Source organism: Triturus cristatus, chromosome 10, assembly GCF_964204655.1.
Source record: "Triturus cristatus chromosome 10, aTriCri1.1, whole genome shotgun sequence".
Taxonomy (NCBI): Eukaryota; Metazoa; Chordata; class Amphibia; order Caudata; family Salamandridae; genus Triturus; species Triturus cristatus.
This window is the reverse complement of record NC_140593.1, coordinates 605,070,413-605,087,723: the sequence shown is the minus strand read 5'-3', so window position 1 is coordinate 605,087,723 and position 17,311 is coordinate 605,070,413. Positions and strand designations below refer to the sequence as shown.

The 17,311-nt window shown below is 43.6% G+C and overlaps 1 protein-coding gene across 9 annotated transcripts in view; it reads right to left on the bottom strand.

Annotated features, from left to right (window-relative positions):
• The window catches only part of CIITA (class II major histocompatibility complex transactivator), a 473,615-nt gene that overhangs the window by 50,928 nt on the left and 405,376 nt on the right, over positions 1–17,311 (bottom strand). For all 9 annotated transcript variants that reach the window (XM_085632115.1, XM_085632119.1, XM_085632121.1 and 6 more), the window contains 2 exons: positions 10,740–10,832; positions 2,441–2,524 (listed from right to left, as the gene is read on the bottom strand). In XM_085632115.1, coding sequence (XP_085488241.1) covers positions 2,441–2,524; positions 10,740–10,832 — 177 coding nt within the window. The remainder of the gene's footprint in view (positions 1–2,440; positions 2,525–10,739; positions 10,833–17,311) is intronic.

The following is a 17,311-nucleotide window of genomic DNA, read 5'->3' as shown; positions in this document are numbered from 1 at the left end:
CACTGAGAGAGACAGAATCTTTCCTAATCACGTGTGAACTTCTTAATAAAAAAAAGATACATTTAGTACCAGGGCTGGTAAGCCAATATTGTATGTTTGCCGATTGTTTTTTTTTCCCATTCATTAGCCTTTTTTTTTTTAGACGTGCTGGGGCAAAATGTATGAACACATTTTCCCATAGACATAGAATGGGTAAAACCCTTTGATACATCTGGCCCCTGGTCTTTAAACTTTGTCTTTAGGTAACAGAAATTCAATGCCAATAGTACATTTTCTTCTCCTTAGTTCAGGGAGTATAGCGGTAAAGGAAAGTAGGGGTATTTAGGTCCAGGGATGAGTAGTGTTAAGGGACATTAGTTTTCTTTTACGTTTTAGGGAAGGGTAGTGTTAACAGGTAATAAGGATTTTTTTGGGTTCATAGAAGGAGACCATTAAGAGGTAGTGAAGGGTTGTAGGGTTCTGGGCAGGGAAGCATTAATGGATAGTAGGATTTTGGGGGGTTCAGGGAAAGTTAGCACTAAGCAGTGGTAATTGATTTTTATGGTTCACGGATGGGAACCATAGAAAGGTGGTAAGTTAATTTTAAGTCTCAGTGATGGATACCATTACGGGGTAGATCATTCAGGAAAGGGTTGGCATAATGGAAAGTAACAGTTTCTTAGGTTCAGGGAAGGGTAGAGTAGAGTAGGGGCAATAAGGGGTTTTTAGTGTTCTGGGCAGTGTAGCATTAAAGGGTAGTAAGGGGTTTAAGGTTTCAGGGAAGGGTAGAATTTAAGGATAGTAAAGAGGTTTTAGGGTTCAGGCAAGGGTGCATCAAAGGGTTGTCAGGGTTTTTTGGGGTTCAGTGAAGGGTATTAAGGGGTTTGAATGTTGATGGATTGGCAGAGGCGGCTCCTCCTCAGGAGCGGAGGAGCGTCGCCCTGCCTGCTGCTAGCGCAGCAGGCACACACCAATAAAGAAAATGGCATGTCAGTGCCATTTTATTTATTTGCCACCGCACCAGCTTGCACTGTGTACAACGCGAGGTTGGGGGTGGGGCTGAATAAAGGATGACAGCACTGGTCTATAGGGCACATGTCCGATTGGCTGGCTGTCATGCGCAGTGTAGGCCCAGCAATCCACAGGCTGTGAAGCAGTCTGGGGATTGCTGGCACAGCCCCCAGCCTAAAAACGAGCACTGGGTAAGCCTGCCTCCACCAATCCTGAAACTGCTTTTACAGCATGAGAGCAGTTCCAGGATTGGCTGGAGTTATATTCCACCAGCAGGAAGTCCTTCTTTTTTCAGCTTGTGGACAGCAAATAGAAGTGCTGCACTGGTCGTGCTCCCACTCCCGAATTTATGGTGAGTCGTGAGCCTTCACGCTCCACCTTTTTTTTGTTTAAGCTAGCTGCCACTGGGGATTATTACTATTAAGTGGTAGTTAGGGCCTTTTATATTTCAGGGCAAAGTAGCATTAAGGGGTAACTCATGTTTTGAGGATTCAGGGGTGGGAACCGTTAAAGAGTATTATGGGGTTATTAGGGTACAGTTAGATAAATACAAGAATGCATGTAATAGAATAACTATACAAATCAAACTTTTCCAAATTACCTTGAGAATTTCAACTGCACTTTTATGTAGTCAACATTTTTAAAGTCTTCTTTATCACATACAACCATTTATCTTTTTAATATCACATTTTATTGGGTTCAACACAGACATGTACATTGACAATGGAACATCCAGTTACAAAACCAGGCCCTCACAATAGGCATCATTATCCCCCGTGACCCGACACAGTATAATAGTAGATCCAAGTATGGTGTTTCCATTTTCCTCCACGACCCTCCTCCCCCATCTTCGTGTTGTTTGAAATCTCCCAAAGGTCATGCAACCATTCATGACCTGCCAGCCACCAGCCTAGCAGCTTCATTGTGAGTGACTAGCAAATCACGAACAAGTTTCGATTTGTTTCGAGTCTGCAAAGCCTCCATAAGTCAGCCTAGTCAGCTACCTTGCCAAAACAAAATATTGGAGAATTCCCATTTATGCTAAATGTAAAAATGAGTAAATCATTTTGCAAATCTAAAGTTTTGTGAAAAGCAAAGGTAACTTTACATTTGCAAGTGTTAGTTGAACTTCCAACACTAATATCTTTGTGCATCAAGCTGACTTCTTTCAGGAAACGTGATGCAAAGAATGCCTCTTTTCACATATTTACAGCAAAAGAATATGCTGGTAAGAAGCATAACCTATTTTAATTTTGTATTCCCATTCCTACTTGCTGGCAGGTTGTTTTTTAAGATTTAGACACAATTGTGCGGTACTCGTGTGGCAATCATGTATCCAGCTCACATGACATGCCTAATAAAAAGGTATTGCTTGAGTACCAGGATGACCCAGATACTCTCCTTTGAAAGTAAATAAATTAATTAAAAATGAATTCCAAAATAAACTTACCTTAGCTTTTGTAGGCAAGTTAAGGATGGAAGAGCTTGAGCCAGTTTCTCAACACCGAGGTCAGTTATTGTGTTCTGTGAGAGACTGTAACCAAACCGAAGTTGAAAGGTTAATACAAGTTCTGAATGTGAAATCATGCAAATAATGTAAGGAGCTGACGCATTGAGTCAAACTCATACTAGGAAAAGTTGTGACATGCATTTGTACATTAGGCATGATTTACAAAAGAGGATAGATCTGTAATGTATGCAGATGAGTAATACTCATGTATACATAATATAAGCAAGGTTTGTGTGCATTTATTTATTTGAGGTGTAAAGGGCTGACCTGTGGCTAAACAGCGTGGCCTTTTCTTAAGGACGGAGGTACCTCCCACATACACTTTTTTTCAAAAATGAACAATGTCTGTCAGGCAGAGAAAAGGTCATCCTGACAGACACTATGTTCAGGTCAGGCAGCCAGGTGTGGTACTTGTGCTAAATGTGCAGGTGCCTGGCTGCCTGAATGAACTTTGCTGGGCTGAAGTTGTCACAGCCCCGTGGGTGTAACCTCCTCATCCAGGCAGTGCTCTTGGTAGTCCTCCACCTCATGATGGGAGGGAGCCTCACTAAAAGCCTTGAACCTGGGGCATCAGTTTTAATCCCAGAAGTGCCAGGGCAGAGTGCCTATCAGTGACGCTCATCACAGAGTGGGGTGGGATCAGCAGTCTCAATGACCCCATCCCACTCTGTGATGAGGTAGCGACAACCTCCTCCTCTCATTGGATGACCCATCACAATGTCAGTCAATGAGAGGAGGCGGCAGTCCCAATCGTCAGAAACTAAAGAGGCTTCCCTCCCGCCACCCGATGTCACCATCAGAGGTTCAGTAATATTTTTTTTTAATGTTTGGTGCATGCATGCATATTTATATGTATGGCTGTATGTGTATTTGTGAGGGAGCTCTGTAAATAGGTGTTTGTGTGTGCGTGTGAAACCATGGTTGTGAATGAGTGTGTACGTGTGGTCCGCTGCCCCCCACCTGCTCAAATTACTGGCCACCACTGTCCTAATGGAGTGAAAGATACATTATTTGAAGTTAGGATGGGAGCATGGAAACCTCAGGGCTTAATATAGGATCAACAGTTCACTCCTTCAGGACTTAGTCAGTTGGGAGGTAATTGGATGGCCTGTTGCAACAGTTGTGTCTTCAGGATTGCCCTGATACTATGGGAAATCTGATTGGAAGCGGAGTGGTCGAAGGAAGGGGTCCCAGAAGATGAAGCTGTGTACACTTTAAAATAGACACAGAATTGAAAAGAGGGTACATCCAGGAAAATGATAGAAAAATGTACAATGAAATGCAATGCAAATCCAGTTACTACCCGTAAAGACGTACCGTTTTGGGTATGTGAAATTCTTTAATAATGCATTTACACTTATTTGTGAACTACACTTATCAGTGCACTTGACCCTCATTTAAGAAAGACATTGCACTGCACATTTATGCCATATACAGTGCTGCTGAGTGGCTAAGAAATATTAATACCTGATCAAAATGGGTTAAATCAGTGCAGGAAATACAACCTCTTTGCCCAAATGCACTATAGGCATGTTAAAACAGGCTGTCCTTTATACCTAAATCACAATCAAACAGACCAGACATAAAAAGAGAGCGCAAAAGTTCACCAATCTGCACACTTATTACAGGACCTCTGTGTGAAGTTGTGAAGAGTATGGTAAAAGAATAGTGACACCTCACCAAAGAAGTGATGGCAAAGTCCATATAGGTCTGGACTTTCACCTCTTGGGTCAAATACAAGTTCTTTAAAAATCCTTCACAAAGCTGTATTAGTGCAAGTTGTTATTAAAATGTCAAACTGATTTGATTATTTTCCATTTGTTTAATTTATAAGGCACGTACATGCTAGAGATCTAGCTTCACAGAGCATTGCCCATGGACTATGGGTTCAAGTACCTGAAGGCAAAGTCTGGGCATTTTGCATTTTTGTGAGTGGCAACAGGTTGATGGTAGGGGTTCTCTGCTGACGAAAGTACCAGTGAAAAGCTTGTGGGTGAAGTTCTTACTAAGCAGATGTATGTGTGCTGTTCCCACTAAGTGTCCTGCTAAGCAGCTCTGCATAACTATTCTTCGCTCCTGGTAAATGCGCCATCACGAGATGAATGTTGCTGAGCATTGCCCAGTGCCAGATCACCTGAGCCATTGAAGAGAGTTGGGGGGAGTGGGTTCTCCCTGCTCTGGATGTAGTACGTTGCAATTATGTTGTCTGTATTTATGTAGGCTGTTTTTCCTGTTTTGTCGTCAATGAGTTTGAAGGCTTTGAGAGATAGACAGATGGGTAGCAGTTACTGGTGGCTGATGTGGTATCCCTGGGACTAAGGGCCCAGGTGCCCTGTGTGGTGATGAGTTGGAAGTGAAGCCCTACCCCACAAGACACTTTGGTGGTAATGATCACTTATGGAAGGTCCTGAAAGTGCCTGGCGAGCAAAATGTTGTTGTTCTACCATAGCAGTAAGGGCTGACCATGGTCATTATCAGTACTAGATTTTCCCAGTGTCCATCCACTTGTGCCCATGACTTCGAGAGGCACTCCTAGAGTGGTTGTATGTGCAGTCTAGCATGGGGCACTATTGCTATGCTGGAGGCCATTAGCCCAACAGTTTCATCACAGTTCTTACACTGAGAGGACATTGTGCCTACAAAAGAGGCACCAGTTATTGGAATGCCATCACCCTCTGTTTGTCGCGTAGACTTTCTATTTAAAACACTTAGGATGGAGCCCAGAAAAGGCTGTAGCTGCTGAGGTTGAAGGTGTGACTTCTTGAAATTGATGGTGAAACCTAGTCTGTGGAGTAGGAACACAGTTAATTTAGTGTGTGTTAGGGATTGTCACTTGCTGCTGCTCTTGATCAGCCAGTCGTCAACATATGCTAAGACATGCAAGGCATTTCTGTGGAGGTATGCCTTTATTGGCTCTTCCAATTTATCTGTGGCCAACCTCAACATTTTCGTTAACATTGGGAGGTAGTAGACTCTCCTTTCTGTCCTCAAGAGGGTCTCCTTGAGGAAGTCCTCCTCGTCTTACACGTTGTGCTTTTTAACCTGGTGCTGCTGGGAGGCCCATTGTATCACTGCATGGTCGGTGGTGGTAACACTGGATGGCGAGGCTGTGGCTGGGTAAATTTTGAGGTCAGGATCCTCTAGGGGTCGAGCATATACCACATTCCATGGCCTTCTCTCCCAGTGCATAAAGGCTCATCATATTGCTCTTGCAAGACTCCCACGATCTCCTTTTGTGTCATGGTGGTTGGGGGGAGGTGGACTTTGGAGGTAGAGGTTGCAGTGGTGGGGGAGGTGTACCAGGTAAAGATGGAAAAGTTAGGGGGCTGGTGGCCAAGTCTCAATCATTTTCAGAGCTGGAGGTTTTGAAGGCCCAAAGCCTTAGTTATCGATGAAGGCCAACATGCCTTTCTTCGGGATAGGATGAGTCCTGAAGCCAGAGGCTTGGCAAAGATCTTGCTAATGTCTGAGCGAATAAACAGGTTTTACTGTTTGGCATCAATACTACAGAAAGATTTTCAAATATTAAACCCTCAGAGGTAGCGGCACGGCATACACATTGATTTTGGCTCCCGGTGGGCCTTTCTGAGCCTTGAAGTGAGGTGGCATCAAGAAATCATCAGCTCATCAGCTTTCCGTGGGGCTCTGACAGGCATCAATCCACTCTCTTGAATCCAGGGAGTGTTGGTTGGTGGAACTAAACCCAAATGTTTATGATGTATTTGGTTCAACGTCTGCGAATGTGCTGTTCTGCCTCTGTCAAAGGGCATGTTGGAGGTCAAGAATGTCGAGGTGGGTAGAATCGGTCTTGTCTTTAAGCCCGGAGTATGCGCTGATTTTCATTAGAAAAATTAGGCAATGAGACAGAAAAACAGACTGAACAGAATTACACCAAATTTGGCAGAAAGCTAGATCACTAACCTGAAAGAATGCTTTTTGTAATTTGTTGTAAATCTGTTCAGCTGTTTTAGCTAAATTATGGTTCAAAGTTTATAGATAGTCTGGTGGGTTGGGGCACTCATATGATGAATGGAGGGAAGGCAGAAGGGAGGCAGGGGAGCAATCGGACTAGGGTAAGTAGGTCGCCATGTGCAGGGTTAGCACAATGACCATGGAGTGTAGGAGGGAGGGGCAAGAGCATGCACATGGAGAACGGAGGGCACAGGTTAGGGGGCAGGGGCAAGGGTATCAAGCTTACCATGGAGGGCAGGCCAACAAGGGAGGGGAAGCACAATGGACCACAAAGGGCCGGCAAAAGGGGGCAGGGGCACTCACCTGCCGAATGGAGGGCAGGGGCAGCAAGCTGACCATGGAAGGCAGGTTGGAGGTGGAAGGGCACACAGATGGAGACCGGAGGGCAGGCAGAAGGGAGATAGGGACAGCAAGCTGACCACAGAGGGCAGGAGGTGGGGTTAGAGGCACACAGATGGAGAATGGAGGGCATGCAGGAGGGGTGTAGGGACGGCATGCTGACCATGGAGGGCAGACTGTGGTGGGTTACCCATCAGCAGAAGGCGGATCTGTGCCAACAATCTGTTGCAAATGGCCAAAGACTGTGCACAATGGGGGTGTTAGCTGAATATGTAAAAAAAAAATAGAACTTCACTGAAAAATACAAAGGTTAAATAGACCTTAGTGTCTGGTATGGTATTATGATCTTCCTTAACATTAAAAAACTTTAAACATTCACTGAATAAAACAAAGGTTAAAGTGACGTTATAATTAGGTATGGTAATATCATCTTAGTGTATGTTAAAAAAAGCTTTAGCAATTCACTGAAAAAAAATAAAGGTTAAGGTAACGTTATAGTTAGGTGATGAAATGAGTTCCAAACCAATGCTTAAGAACGCACTGAAATTCACCAGTTATTGTTTCAGTGAGCTAACTTTAACTTGCGGTCCCTGCCATGCACAGCTTATGACCTCACATATTACATCACTCATGCCAGTCGGATCATCAATCAGAGCCCATCAGGATCTGCCCATCCACTTTGAATGGGCCAATCAGAGGTTATCTGGACACCAACAGACCAGATATCTCTATCTTTTTACCAGCATTAACCCCTTCACGCCCACCCAATGCTAATTTCTCAAAAAGGGTTGAACAAATTTACACCAAATAAAATCACGCTTCAATCAGTAATATTCTAACTTTTTTGCCAGATTTGGTGTAATTCCTTTCAGCTGTTTTTTCTGCATTGGAGAGCAAACATTCCCATGGTAATTAACATAGGTAATCACTCTCTTGGCTCCCACTTGACAGATCATTGCAAAGTTTTACAAGAACAAGCCAAAGCAGATGAACTTCTATTGGAACATTTCATGCAGATTCATCAAATGGCACCATAATTATTAAAGGATCAAACAATGTATTTTTTATGGAAACTCTAACCTAATCATAACTGCACAGTGTGATATACATGTTGTAAGAAACTGGGGTATTAGTTGAGGGGGTGGAAGCCCCACTCCGGCAACATCAACAATCCTAGTCAGGGTGGACAACAAAAGTCACTAGATTAACTTGTACTTAACTCTCTGGTAGTTTGGCACAAAAGCAGTCAGGCTTAACTTAGAGGCAATGTGTAAAGTAATGTTGCAGCACACAAACAGTATTAAAGTGAAAACACAAGAAAAATCCAAAATCAATTTAGAAAGTGAAGGCAATAAGTAGGGGGGGGGTGTCAGTTCGAACATATAGTAATTAATGGTTGCCTGTATGAAAAGCCACTCTAATTAGGCAATTCTGCAGCCACTGCACCTTATTAATATTATTGGGTTTGCTGGACTTGCCATATAGTCCATCACCTGCAGCATAATTTGCAGATTTTAACAAAACATTGTTTCTCACTTAAATAGACACAAAGTGACTAAAAACACTTTTACCCTTTTTGTCCCGGAGTGGGCAATAAGTGGCTGATAGCAGTATTAACTGATACTATTGAGGTGAAACCTTTGTCCATAGTGTTAACATGTATAAAAATGACAACAAAATGAAGTATTACTGTAACAAAAATGTGCTGCTGTATATACCATAATTTGCCTTTTCCTGCGCATCATTTAGTCAACCCTGACGCATAATTTGGATCTCCCCATTGCATAACTCAAGTGCTCCTGCCTATATGTAATAGTGAAACCTAAAGAATAAACAACCTTGAAGCTTGTCAAATATGGCCATTATACCAAGTTGTTGTTTCAGATAAGCTGTATTGTCCCTTTACATTTTAACAAACAAACAGTCTTATCTCCTTTTTGTATTTTCTACATGAGTTATTTTCTCAGTTTTGTTGCACGCATTCTTCTTGGGGCTTTTGGTTCTCTCTACCTTTTTTGTTGTAGGGTGTCGCACGCTTTGCCCCGTCCTTCTTGGGCACAGAGTATTGGCTGAACTGGCTTATGGCCGGTACTATTTGCTTTTTTACTTCAGGTTTTCCAGTTTTCCTTAACCTATTTGGGGGGGGTCCTTTTTTGATATTAATCAATGCTGGCTTGTCTGCACTCTGTGTGTGGTAGGCGTACCTTGGTGATAATCCTGCATGTCTGATGCCTTTTGGGTATATCTCTTTCAGAGACATGCAAGATCGTAGTCTTTGTGCGATTGTACTTTCCTTGAGGTCTTCTTTGACCTTGTGTGCTATTCCTCTGGGCTGGGTATGTATGTTGGGCACTGTGCTGTTGGGTGACTAGTGTCCTACTTCTGACTTTCCCTTTGGTTTGCCTAGCTCGAGCCAGTGTTCTGTTGTGGCATGATGTTGGTGTGACTTGGTGCGTGTTTGTGGCCCACCCAGTGTGCTCACCAGTATGCTTGAGATTAGGTTTATTTTGGGAGCTATTTGTCTCCGGCCGCACACTTGACCATTCCTGTTCCTGCCCCCCCCCTTGATGTTTTGTTTAGGCTAGGGTGTGCCTGCTCTTACCATAAATCACACAACATGTGTTCTTTGACTGATCGCTGCCTTTGGTTTAATTGGTTCTCTAATTGGGTCTTTTGGGTTGCAGTTACTAAAGACCCATCTTTCTGGGGAGTCCCATCTGCTCCTCTGGGGGCACTGTTTGTGCCTTTTGCTTTGTGGATGTCTAGTGCGTGTGGCCTTTCTTTGAAACTGGCACACACTTGGGTTTTTGTTGGCATTCTAGTATGGACTTTTCTCCTATGTATCTGGGATTTGCTGTTTCTTCATGGTTACTTTGTTGGCCATGCCAGTCAGGGTAGACCTCATGATGAAGGAAGTGAAGAGAAGTTAAAGTTTTGATTACTTACTGATAACCCTATTTTCCGAACCTACTTCCTCGTCCCAGTCTTAATGATGCTCTACCCTCCATACCAGCCTCTGAGTTCAATGATAGTCTGTAGGGCTATTTTGTGCGTTGACTCATGAGGTTTCAGAGTGGAAGCTGAGCATTGGATGCAAACCTGATGGGGAAGGAGTTTGAGCTTTATTTAATAGATAGCCTGCTGGGTGTCTGCATTTTGGGTGTGGACACACTTCATGATATAAGGACTGGGATAAGGAAGTAATGAAGAGGTGATGTAGATTTCAGTGACTGAAACATCTGTCATAATTGCTATGCAAATAGGTAATCTTCTGAACTATAGCATGACTTATGCCTAAGTCCACACTTTGAGAAATCAAACCTAGGTTTACATCAACTTAAAAGTGTCAATCAAAAGAGAGGGAAGGGCTGGACCTACCATGGCCCTACTGAGGAAGGGAGGAAAGCTAACAATGGATGTAGCTCGAGTCCCTTTTCTGCTGATACTTGGGATGCATCTATGACTCAGAAAGAGGCATCAAGATGCTGTCAGTGGCAAGAAAGGACATGAAGAGCTGCTGTGGGCTCAGTGCTGCATGTGCAGGGTAACAGACCCATGCAAAGAGGATTTCTCTATTAAGGATGCCCGTTACTTCAAGGTCGTTCTGTCATTTATCCTCAGAGATAGGAACATATAGCAAGTCCATTGTTCTTTTGTTATCATCACTGAATGTTTGGAAGTTCAGGAACTTCGACAGGGTCTGAGTAGTAGACATGATTGTTTCCCTTTCTCTCTGTGCATACGTTTCCAATCAGTGTCGCTGCAACAAATTGGGGACAAATGTTCCTTGCATGTAGTTGTATGCCAAGGTTTTGGGGTTGGGGGGGGGGCTCGTGAACTGAGAGGTCTTCCTTTGCTGTGGGTGAAGCAGGGACTGTGCAAACCAAATGTCAAAGCAGTCCAATACAACTTCCAGCACTGCACTTACTCTAAGGTTTCCAGCTTTGTTAGTTCCCGAAATATTTCAGATAGTTTTTCTGCTCCTCTGTCTCCAATGTTGTTTCCACTTAAAACATTCAGGCTGCGGAGAAAAGATGAAAAATTATGCCATGTCTTCTTCACAAACTGTACAGTAGCACCTGCTTCAAATGGTGTGTCTGGGCTGATAATCACTTTGTTTGCTTGGCATTATCTGTATTCTTCCCATAATAGCACATCTTGATTTGTACTCGTCTTGTATGCACATGTATCACAACCCACATGTGTGCATGAGTCACAATACGTGTGCAGGCAACGGGGACCATCTTGGAATGAATTTTCTACATTGGAAAACCCATTGCACCATGGCCCAAGTACTAAACATAAAAGTTGGCTTATGAAACTTAGTCCCACCAAAAGCTCCAAAAATGACGGTTTAAAACAAGAGTGTATATTAGCCAAGCTACTGTTTCATCTACATATAAAAGCACTGAATAACACCCTAAATAGCATAACATCACATTCCCCAATAGTCGGTGGTCATCCTTTGCAGTATGCTAGGACAAAGTGTAGTTAAACAAGATACTGATAGGCCTACAATGATTAATCTCCGAATGGGATTTTTTTCTGCAGTGCAAACTTCATGGAGATAAATCTTGATAAAACTATGGTGGGTATTTTAGGACAATTTTTTTTTTTTTAATTAAAGTTTTTAAATAGTAGTAAACTGGAATGTACTGCAGTGTATAAAATTGGCAAAGATAAGTTTTGTAATCTTCTTCATTGCCTTCACATCTCATCCTGAAGTACACAAGGAGCTGCCACACTCAGCACCTTACAAGGAAATTACAGCTATTATTTTGTGTTATACAGAAAGCTTGTGGCTTTTTTAGCTATTTCTTTACAAACTTTATGCATTCATTAAAAGCTCATATCCACCATCACCATGCTATATATCCTTGTGGAAAAAACACATTACAAAAAGCGGGTCCTGGATCTAGAAAGGGCAACCGTGATACATTATGTCATAGTAATGGCAGTCAGGTTCCTTCTGGGTTTCAGATTTATGCTATGTTATGCTATGTTACGTTAAGCGATTTTGTGTCTTGTTAAAGTGTTTTTAGAACAACTTTTCCCACAATTGTCCTCTTGGTCATGAGTCAGCCCCATTAAGAAAGTATTTGGAAATAGCTATATGTCGACGTGTTTTTTGGGAGGTAAACTGTAAGGAATTGGGTTGCTAGTTGAGATAGGTGGAAGCTCCACTCACATAATAAACACAACCCTAGCTAGGGTGAACCACAGAAAGTCACTAAATTAACCTGTGTTTAACCCTGTGGTAGATTGGCACAAAAGCAGTCAGGCTTAACTTAGAGGCAATGTGTAAAGTATTTATGCATTACCTAAATAGTAGTAAAGTTCAAACACAACACAAGAAAAATGCCAGTCCAATTTAGAAACAGAGAGTAAATTTTAATAACGATAAAGAAAATGACACTCCGATTTTTTTTACGTTTTTTTATTAAAAATTGCGCACAAAACAAAAAAGAGCCAACCGAGGGTATCTAGTTATGTGGGAGCAGAACAAACTTACAAGTTAAAGTTAAGGCCGACCGCAATGGCATACAGGTCAGCTACCAGGCTCGCCGTGGTCTAAAAGTTACCTTCAAATTTGGAAACATTGTTGAAGATTTCCTGGCGAAGGCAGAGTCCTCAGAGGGGCAAAGCAGCAGGTTGTTTCTGAGGGGAAGTCATCATCAGGGAGCCGCTGGACGAGGTTGCAGTGAAGATTTTTACCTTCGGACTTGGATGATTTTTTTTGGAAGTCTGATTCCTCCAGTGGGGCGAGGCTGCAAGCTGTAACCAAAAGCGGACTGCATGAGACCAGATATCTTTCTCAAGAGGTCCTGCTGAAAGGATTTGCTGCTGCAGAGAAGAACTTAGCAGGAACTACCACAAAGTCAGGCTGACCGGCAATGCACGTTGGACAAATCGTCTGGCAGGTAGGTCCTGGTCCACTGTCGGTTCTCCAGGCAGTTTTTGTAGAAAAAGTTTTTAAGTCCCAGGTTTGAGGTTTTAGGTAAGAGGTGTACCACCAACACCACTTCCAAGCTTCCAAGATCTGGGTGGCAACACCTGGGGGGTTATGATTCACTCCAGCAGAGGCCAGCAGCAGGGTTCAACACTTCTGAAAGCTTGTTGTGTCCCTGTAACTCACAGAGGAGGCTAATTAGCTAGACCTTGGAGTCACTCTGGTGGTCCTGGGTTCAAAGAAGCAGGCCCAGTCTTCCTTCCTTTGGCAGAAGGGCAGCAGAACAGTCCTTTTAGCAGGAGGACAGTAGAGCAGTCCTTCTTCTGAGTCTTCCACAGGTCCAGAACAATCTGGGGTCTGAGAAGGCCACTTTTTATCCCCAATGCTAGCCTGTGGGTAGGGAATGCCCCCTTTATCTCCCTTTCCTCCTTCCTGAGCTTGGCTTCAAACTGTCTAAGGTAACAATAGCAATGGTAGAACTGTTTTGTGTGTCCAGGAGGCAAAGACCTTTGAAGCGTAAGTGTGGTTGGTTATAGCTCCACCCCTGCCATCCGGGTAGAATGGCCTATCCTGTCCACACCTAATCTCCTTTGTCTCACTGTTTGGCAACAATACACAACTCACAAAAGCGGAATAATGTGGCCCAGGCTACTGGTGGAAAGGCAAAGTGGATTTGGGCACAAAAATTCCATCTTTCTTAAAGTAGCATTTTAAAAATTGGAACTTAAAATCCAACTTTAGCATTACAGATAATTTTAAATTACTATTCAGGGGAGACCAATACATATTTTTCTACCTGCTCCCAATCCAAAGTTAGCACTTATTAAATGTAATAATGCGCAAGCCCCATCTCTTAGTAATGAGATGGTGCAGAGGTCAATGATAAGGGATCAGTGAAATGTGAGGGGGTTGATAGTAATCAACGTGTGTGTCCTGAAATAACGAGACCAAACCCAAGTTCTGTGAATGGGGGGGTCAAGGGATTTTAGGACAGTGACCCCAGGTAATCCTCCAAGTCAGTTAGTGAACACCTCTAGACTAGGAAGGGGAGATAATGTGACGCAACAAACAAAAGAAATGGTCTCACATTTGGCGCAGAGTACTCCTTGTTTATCCGCTTTAGATCTTCCCCCGCCTCAAGCCCGTTTACAGTTGTTTTAACAGGTGTCCCAGCTTACACTAATCAAAGGGAGGAACCCACAACACAACTGATTAATAAGGTGGTGCACTGGATGTGTAGAAATGTGGGGTTTAACATTCAAGACCATAGACACATCTTGATGGCAAGGAGAGTATCCTGGGTCGGCGGTACAAGGAAAGTATTTTCAGGGGACTGTGTGGTTGTGACACTTAGGTTCCCCGAACTTGCACGTAAGACCCTTGCCCAGAGCAGAGGGCTTTATTTACCTAACGCAGACTCAAGGATTAAAATACTTCCGCTGGGTTATTTTTACAGACAGTCGGTTAACCCTAATATGCCTCACGGATATGTGGGTCGACAGGAGGGTGAGCCTTGGCAGGCTAATATAGTGCCGATAAGTAACACCTTTGCACCACTTAGAGATCTGGATGATATTGATTGACTAAATTGGGTGGGGGAAACAGATATTGCTTTTAACAAAGGGGTGTTTAGTACAGATCAAAGAGGGAGGGGCGGAGAGCTCAGCCTGGGGACAGATGAAAATCAAGACATCTGTGATCCTCAGGTGGTAAATGACCCTGAGGTTAAGGGTATAAGTAAGCCAACGCATAGGCCACAAAATTCCCAGGCAACTGTTAATAGAGATAGGCTAATTGGGAAAGACATTAAGATAGTCTCCTGGAACATAGCAGGCCTGTCTTCTAAATTTAAGGATCAGCAATGGCTACTCTTTATACGGGAGTTTCAGATAATGTGCCTACAAGAAACCTGGGAACCAGTTAATAACAACCTTTTTCTAGAAGGATACAAAACCTTCTTTTGCCCAGCACAAAAGGCCTCGTCAGGTAGGGCCAGGGGAGGGTTGGTCATTTATGTAGGTCTCACATTACAGGGAAGATGGTTGGATCTAGCTTGGGGCTCGGAAGTTGTGCAGGGATTAAAACAATTTAATAAATGTTACAGGTTACTTTTTATTAACTTTTACAATGTTAATTCAAACGGACAGGGCTCCGCAAGTCTGCACGAATTAGATACAAGAATTAACCAGTCACAGGTTCAAGGGCAGTTGTCTCTTCGGCTGGTTTTAGCAGGTGATTTCAACTGTCACTTGTGTCCAAATTTGAGAGCCTCGCGTGGGGATTGGACAACATGTACGCTACAGGATGGCCCACATCTGGAACATACAAAGGAGGGAAAGGAACTCAGTGGCCTCTTAAATACACACGCATTAACACACACAATGGATCTGGTAACTACTAAGCAGGACAAAACGGTTCATCCCACATTCAAAGGCAGAGGCTGTGCCTCATTCATCGATTACATTTTTGTCTCTGCATCACTCAAAAACTGTGTGACCCTGTTTAGTATTGTTTGTAGCGCATTTAGTGACCATAATCCTCTTGCCTTATCACTTGGCAATGTAGGCCTGGCACAGGTACCCCTTGGAGTGGGGAGGGGGTGGCCAGGGCTACTGATCAAGGTAGGAGGTTGCGCTGGACACAGGTTGATGGAGAGGTTTTTTATGAAGCACTTTCAAAGGAGGGCAAATATGCTATCCAGGGGTGTTTAGGCCCTGAAACGGAAGAGGTAGAACTAGTGGACGCTTTTAAAGACGTTGCCCAAATAGTCGATAGTCTGTTGAGAGTCCCAGTCCATAAGGTAAATTTGGACATCCAAAGATGGTTTGACCATCAACGTTCACGTGCTCTAAGAGAACTGAAAAATGCCCTAAAAATGTCCCCTAGAGACAGGGAGCGGGTGACCCTATGCCGGAAAAACTATAAGCTGGCGGTTAAGGGGCGCAAAAGCCAATTACAGACACAAGCCTGGGAAGATCTATCAGAGGCGGTGGCACTAAGGGATTCTACCGCCATCTGGAGAATCATAAATAACCCATCCTTTCAAGAGGCTGATAAACCGGGATTGAGCAACAATATCCTACCAGAGCAATGGCACGAGCACTTTCAGAGGCTCTATAATTACACCTCATGCACGAACCAGTTGCTGGAGGATCACTGGGGTCAGGTCACACCCCTTTTAAGATTTTCACTGGGAGAGATAAAAACTGGAATTGGAGGCCTAACCAGGAATACGGCCCCGGGCCCAGATGGGATCCCACCCGATCTCTTTATCAGCAAAGTGGATCTTTGGGCGCCAATCTTGACCAGGGTAATAAATGCAGCAGTGGACACGGTAATGCCAGTATCCTGGACCACCGCCACAATTGTCCCCATCTTCAAAAAAGGCAAAAGGGACAGTCCGCAGTGTTACCGCCCAATTTCCCTCATCGATGTGTCAGCGAAGGTGTCAGGACGGGTGATTTTAAATTGGCTGATTGATTGAGCAGATGAGCATCGGGTCATAAGCGATCTTCAATTTGGTTTAAGACCTGGAAAATCTACTACCGACCAATGTCTCAATTTGTACCTGATTTCGGCCAAATACACAATAGTTAATCAAGGGACGATGTATTTGGCATTCATGGATCTGACTGCGGCCTTTGATAGAGTCAATCGAGGGAAACTGTGGGCGATCATGGGTGGGCTTGGTGTGGACCCAGGGCTCATTAACATCTTAAAATCCTTGCACTCGCATACCACAGCAGTGGTCAGATACAGTCAGGAGGGGAAACAACAGAACCCTTTCCGTGCTCAAGTGGGGTCAGACAGGGTTGCATATTAGATCCCTTTTTGTTCAGACTATATATATATGGTCTGGGCCGCGAACTAAGCATGTTACAGGTGGACACCCCTAGAATAGGTACCCGGGGGATTCCTGTTCTGCTTTACGCAGATGACGCGGTACTTTTAGCTCGTACCCCCAAAGACTTGCAGCTTTTAATTGACGGGTTTGTTTCATTTATGGAGAATCTGGACTTATCGCTCAACCTGGCAAAATCATATGTAATGGAAGTGGGGGAAAAAACGGGTAAATCTTATAAGTATACAATTGGATCGCATCAGTTAGGAAAGGTACAGTCCTTTTCATATCTGGGGATTTTATTTGATCATCAACTAAATTTTAAACACTTCATAGATGAAAAACGTCGGGCTATGACCAGTTGTACCAGGTCCATAATGAGCTTTGCGCACAGGTTAGGTCGCTGGTCCCCTGTGCAGATACTGAGGTTATATAATGCTATGTGCTGTGCCAAAGTCCTGTATGGCAGCGAGGTGTGGGGTTTTACGCAGGCCATACAGCTACAAACTGAAGAGAATATATATCTTCGACGTCTGCTAAAAGTACCTCAAAGCACGCCAGACCACATTGTTCATGAAGAATTGGGTGTCCGATATATAAGAGACAGTATGACAGTCAAACCTTTAGTCTGTTGGATAAAGATCTGGGCAAACGAGGCGGCTTTTAGTAGGCAGGTCATAGAAGACTGCCTTTCCCTGGATCACGGGCT